Genomic DNA, 6,590 nt, shown 5'->3' with positions numbered 1-6,590 from the left:
TCAACAGGACAACGGGTGGCCAAATTCAGATCTCACAATAAATCTATCAGACCGTGAAGGCACGTGGACCACACTGATCTCCCCAAATGGAGAATTTTCGGTAAAAAGGGCATACAGGGAAATGATGAGACTACGATTCACAAACCATGACTACCAATCTGCACAATGGTGGGACCAAATGTGGAAACTACCAATTCACCCAAAATTTAAAATTTTTTTCTGGCGTTTATTGAATGCAGGATTACCGATAAGATAAAAAATTGCGGCATGGACACACTCACAGTCAGATTGTGCAATATGTGGGAAGGAGGAAGAAACAACGTGGCACATCTTCATTTCATGCGAATGGGGAAAGAGAGTCCACGCAGCTGGACCGCGGGTCTACGCACCGAAAGATGGAATGACATATCCTTTTTAAACTGGTGTCAGAATATGTGTTCACAACTAACAAAGGATAACTGTAGATGGTTCTTTTCCATATTCATCATATCATGCTATTTCATCTGGAAAGAAAGGAATGAAAAGGTGTTTAATCATTAAACACCTAACCCATTGAGGGTGATAAGGAACACTCAAACATGGGTAAAAGCCTTACACTTACAAAGGGAGGAAAATGACATTTTACAAACCACACAAATTTATGATCATAACGAAATTCAGAAAAATTGTTGTACAACATTAGTCCATTCTAACAAAAATATTTTCCCATGTGCAAGGGTTTTTAACCATGAATTAAAAACCATGGGGTGGAGCACCGGAGCTTATATAGATGGGCACCCGCGGCACATCAATTTTGGAAAATAGAAGAATTGTACATGCTTATGGGTATGCAACAAGGAATTACAGAAATGATGGGCGAAGGGCAAACATCTTTAATGCTTGTCCGACGTCAACTTTATGGGATAACTGTAAAAGAACAATATCTAGTATTTGTAACTGCTACCAATCTTCAACTTAATGCACTTTTCTTGTTTTATCAAAAAAATAAAAAAAGTATAAAACGAATGAAATTTACAAATTCACATAGAATAATCTGACAGAAATGTATGAACTTCGATAAATTTGACGCTAACCAAACAGTTAACTTTTTAAACAATAAATTCATAGATTTGAAATCTCATTTCATTTTTGTAAATCACTGAATTTGTTTGTCATTTAACCAACCAGGGCTAACCAAATTTGATCTTCTTTTCAAATAGGACCCGCACCAGTTCCACTCAGTCTATATACGGCTAACCATATCAGATGGTTATGATTTTAATGTTATTAATCTTCTTCTTTGGGGCAATATTATTATAAGCACACCGAGGCATACGATCCTCGTAGTGATAAAGTGAGACACTCCTTTTAACCTTTAGAAAAGGGTATCCATGCATGAGATCTTGGTTCGGATTTTTATCAGAATTAAATGGTGAACAAAACAGAAAAAGATTAAAAGGCTCAAAGAAAGATTGGAGATGAGCCAAACAAAACCAAACCCAACCCAACCCAACCCACCTTTTCTAAAGTCCAAAGACAGCAAACACGGCTTTAATATTGCCAAACAACACATACTGCCTTGTCCTATTGTGGTTGTCTAACGTTCAAATTACTAAAAGACCATTTTTTAATTAAAAAAATAAAAGGAAAATGGAACTCAGTATTTAGTACAAGACAAACTAATGTGGGATCCACTGCTTTTACACGGAAAAAGAAAAATAAATAAATCACGAAAGAAAGGATGTACAATCAAACACTGGACAAACGTCACAGACCCCACTGCTCAGAAAAGAAAAGAAAAAAGTACAAGCCTTCTAGGGTTTTGGCCAGATTCGGGTCGGGTGGGACGGGTCAGAATCCGAGTCCTGCTTGTCCCGTAGGACGATGAGGCTCAAGCCTTCGGTTTTTCCAGAAACAAGCCTCCGGGGCGAGCTTAACCGAAGACCGCACCGGCTCCGACTTACAACGCGTGAGTACGAAGGGTTCGTACGCCTTGGCATTCACAAGCTTCTGCTCTATCATAGCCGCCATCGACGGTGGCACAGCCGTCGACGGTGGTTCCGCCACCGCGGCCGTTGGTAGATTTGAAAACGACTTCCGAGCCGCCTGTTGTTGTTGCTGCTGCTGCAACTGCTGTTGTTCAGGTTGATGTTGCTGTAATTGTTTCTGCTGCTGCGTAGGGTTGAGATCGGTACTCACTTTCTTTGCGGCTTCATCTCCGCCCTTCTTAGCAATGAGTGGCGGTTTCTCGGGGCGGCACCTGATGAAATCAATGCTTGAGACCCAAGTCTCCTTTGACACCTCCATTGACAACTTTGGCTCAAACATCATCAACAACAAACAATCGGGCAGCTTTGAACTACTTTCTCTATCTTCTGACTTCTCTTTTTCTTCTTCTACCTGACCTTCCTTACTCTGGTCTTCGTGGATTTGGTCTTGAGTCTGCTGCTGTTGGTTCTGTGACGACTCTACTGCACGCATCTCTTCCTTGGTTTCTTCCGTCTCTATCGCTATCTCATTCGTCTCTTGAGCTGCATCACCAGGCTCTTTCTCCTCCTTTGATTCCTCCATTCTTTCTTCCAAATCCACTTGTGCCGCTTCTGCTAATTCAGCAATTTCTTGTTCTGGTTGTTCTCCCTCTCTTTCTACTCTTGTTGTCTCTACCGGCATTGCAGACGCCGAAGAAGAAGACGAGACAGAGCTCGTTCTTCTTCCCTCTTCTTCTGTTTCTGCTTCTTCTTCTTCTTCTTCTTCTTCTGCTACTGGGTCTGGCGAAATAGTTTCTGGTTCTGCTTCATTCACGTTGATTTCAGATTTTTCTACTTCTACTACTACGGGTTCAGCTGAAGAACCACTTTCCATGATTTGTTCATCAGTATGCTCCATTTGCGAGTCATCATGTTGACCTTCCCTCTCGTAGGCGTCTTCCACTCCAATGCCTGGATTTTCTTCACTTTTTACTGATTCTGTTGTTGTCGTCTCAGGATTTCCTTGCATTTCTGAATCTTCTACATTTTCTTGTAGATTTAAGGGTTCACCAAGGGGTACGTTAGCCATTTCTTCCTCTTCCTGCTTTTCATCACACTCAATCTGCACTTCATCGACATTTTCATCTTCACCGTCGTTATCTTCATCTTCTTCGCCTACTTCTTGCTCTGCTTCAGCCATCTGACCTTCATCATCTTCGCTGTCTTCTTCATCGTCCCCATCAGCGTGTTCATTTTCTTTTGTGGCTGGAGAATCCCAAAAACGATTGGAGAGAGCAGACACCCTGAAGGGCTCAGATCTGCACCTCATCAACAACAAAGCATTCCTCGGCGGAATGCAGATGCTCACCCTTCCGCCTTCTTCGTCCTCGATCTCCTCCTTAACTCCCCCTTTCTCATCGATCTCCATCACATTGCCTTCGACTGCTTCTGTTTTCTCCCTTGTCTCTTCTTCTCCAACCATTAACGCTATCTCCGCGCCCTTCTCTTCATGGCCTTCTTGTATAGCCATCAACCACCTCGCAAAGACAGCATCACAGGAATTCGAAGAAGTGGTGTTCGTCCTAGTCTTCTCCTCTTCCTTTTCTTCCTTCTCTCTCTCGTTTGCCGAAGCACACGGTGACCGGCAAGGAAGAAAACAGTTAAACTCCGACCCGAAAGCCCTCAGAGTCTCGCAAATCGACAAGGGGATGTGAACCCATCTCTGATTCCTGTGAGGCAAGCATTCCTGGTGTTGCTGCTGCTGCTGCTGAATCCCATCTCTGAAACTCGCTTCCCCTCTTCGGGTCGATCTCGTTCGCATCTTTTTCCCCTGTTTCTTCTTCTTGACACGAACTTGGCCAATGCATGTAACCTTCGGTGACGAAGGCTCTGGATTCTCAAACGAACCTCTCTTCTTGTTCCCCGTTGGAAACATGGGCGAAGCCTGCCCACCCTTCATGCTGCCATTGCTTCTCAACCTTCGACTTAGAGAAGAAGAGAGAGAAAGCGTAGATTCTCTTAACTTATCACTACGGGCCGGGCTGTGAATGGATTTAGAGGAAATCTTCATAGATGAAGAAGACAAAGAAGGCCTCGCAGTAAAACAGATGAAAAGCTCACTGCTGCTACTTCCGCTTCGATGTGGCCTCTGGGTTTCCATCATCGTCTTCTTCGATCAATCAAAGCAGCAAATCAAGAAAAACAAGCTCCGAAGCTTTTCAACACGAGGTCCGGAGAACCAAACTGAAAGAGGTGCACAGCCAAAGCAACATAGAAGTAGATGGGAGATGGTATGATTACCGAAATACCCTCGTTCTTTCGACCAAATGAGTAGGTCATGTTGAGAATAAACAAGACCAGTGTGTCCACGTGGGCATGCACTTAGAGTTTGATTGCTTGTTGAATACTAAAAGGCGGGCCCCGCGTGATGTTGTTGAAAATTATGAAGATCAGACGGTTGTCGCCAAGCTCGGCTGGTATGAATGTATGATAGGTGAAGAGTGAAAAACAGGGAATAGGATGAGATCATGAGACATCCATGTGTACTGGGTAGAAGTGGAAAGGCACGTGGCCAGATCATTGAAACTTGAGAAATCGACGAAGAGGAGATGATATGGTCGTCGTCTAGGGAATACCGAGAGATACCCGCCGTGGTACAGCTTTTATGGGTTCCACAGAAAAACAGGTGGCAGACTAGAATGGCAATTTGCGTAATTATGTTAGAAAATGAGGGTGACAGTGAAAGAGGGATCACATGGCAAATGCTGAAACATAAAGATTCCATTATCTTTTTATGGTCAGGGCAGGGGTTACTGGGTCTGAGTGCACATGAAGGAAATGAAGGGTGAGTTGCGTGTGAAAGCGAGAGGTGATAGACCGATAGGTAGGCAGGCAGGCTAAGGGTCCGTTTGCTTGTCGAATGTGTGGTGGGTCCTTCCTTGCTTCACCCATGGAGAGTAAGTAATATTGCCAGGCTGGGGCAGTTCAATGTTTACATTTTACCCGGGAAGGATGGGTAAATAATGATGGCTTTTCCAGTCAAAGGTTGAAATCTGAACCAGCTCTGATCATTGCATGCGTACACAACTCTTTAACTTCTAATAAACAAAAAAAATTCTATAAACATAAAAAGACGTTGCAGATAATTAAAGTGAAAATAGCACCACGTGAGGATCATCAACGAAGATTCGTATTGTTTATGGGTAAAATAGTCCATACGATTTTTGTACTGTCTAAGTGTCTATTGTCTAATTCGTATATATATATTTAATTTTTTTTTTTGGGTACCGGTGATTTTTTTTTAATACTACTTTTTTAAAAATGAAATGCAATGTGTGCGAACCAAAGACCTCGCTATCGGAGTTCAGACTTTTAACCATGGAGAGTTTCGGCCATCTACCCTTTACGAATTTGGAAAAATATTTTTTTAATTTTTTTTGTGTATGCTTTTTATACTATTTCTTGCACTTTTTAGGCGATTTCTCGCAATTGTATCACAATCTTACCAATTTTATCACAATGATTCAAGACTCAAAAGTTAATGTGTTAAATGTAATTCGGAAGAAAATCTACATGATAACTTTAATAGAAAACTTTTATAGTAAAATCATCAAGATTATGGCAATCTTACCACTATATTCTGTGATCTAGTCCTCAAAGTCACTGCCAAATGTGGTTAGGGAAGATTTCTGAATATTTATGGAAACAATTTAATTATGAAGATATTTTGTAATAGTCGCGTTATCTTTTCAACTATGTCCGATGATTTAGGCCTTGGGTCCTTAAATGTGCTGGGGGAGATTTAATGGATTATTTAGAAATAATTTAAATTATCAAGTCAACATGCCAAATGTGATTGGGAGGTGTATACATGAATATTTATGGAAACAATTTAATTAGTAATGAATCTTATAAAATAATCTTGAGTGTTTGATAATTGTTCCAATTATGTCCTAATGATGTAGGCTTTATAAGGTAACATATTAAATGTGACTAGGTAAGAGAATTTAAATGGAATAATTTTTAGGAAATAATTCAAATTTACCACATATTTGCATCAGATTAGGATAGGCATCAATTTACCAAAATTATTGCATAAAATACTCAAAATTAGGCTAAATTTCTATAGGAATATCGCCGATATATCGATATTTTTTTCCTCGATTCGCTTGGGTGCGACCCCGAAATATCCGAAATTTCTTTCCTTGCTTTTAACCACTCAACTAACCCACCTTTGACAATATATATACTATTTTTATACTATAATATTACCATATCTATATGGTCTACCATAACAAAAAGAAAAAGTAGGTAAAAATAGTTTGATAAAGAAATTCATTATGCATTAACAAGACCATGTAGTTTGACATCCTTGTATTTTTTTTTTTCTTTGTTTTTTGATGACTCCCTTATGTTATATGGTTTTGGATATCGCATGAAACTCCAGAAAGTAGGAAACATTATTTTCTTAGGAATAAAGAAAACAAATCAACTTGATTGCTATCCATTGATATTGTAGATCGAACTGAATACCATTCCTTTAAACCAGGAGCAGTAGTAGTCATGGAACGAAGTTCCGAAGTTTCATGTATACATCTCCGCCAATATCTCGACGATATTTCGCCCCCCATATAGAAAATTTCG

General features: G+C 40.5%; 1 protein-coding gene across 1 annotated transcript; it reads right to left on the bottom strand.

The window, feature by feature from the left end:
- Positions 1–1,578: 1,578 nt before the first annotated feature.
- Positions 1,579–4,219, bottom strand: HCF243 (Serine/Threonine-kinase pakA-like protein). Its single transcript, XM_089169455.1, has one exon. The coding sequence runs from the start codon at positions 4,108–4,110 to the stop codon at positions 1,831–1,833; it is 2,280 nt and encodes a 759-aa protein (XP_089025581.1). The 5' UTR covers positions 4,111–4,219; the 3' UTR covers positions 1,579–1,830.
- Between the last annotated feature and the right edge of the window lie 2,371 nt (positions 4,220–6,590).

The sequence above is a fragment of the Hakea prostrata genome, chromosome 9 (assembly GCF_041222555.1).
Source record: "Hakea prostrata isolate BN-2017 chromosome 9, UWA_Hpros_2, whole genome shotgun sequence".
NCBI classification, from domain to species: Eukaryota; Viridiplantae; Streptophyta; class Magnoliopsida; order Proteales; family Proteaceae; genus Hakea; species Hakea prostrata.
The sequence above is the reverse complement of the archived record's forward strand: the minus strand, read 5'-3'. Positions and strand labels throughout refer to the sequence as shown.

Bases quoted from the DNA above. Each gene is read 5' to 3' on its own strand.
- HCF243 (XM_089169455.1), bottom strand. From the start codon at position 4,110: ATGATGGAAACCCAGAGGCCACATCGAAGCGGAAGTAGCAGCAGTGAG.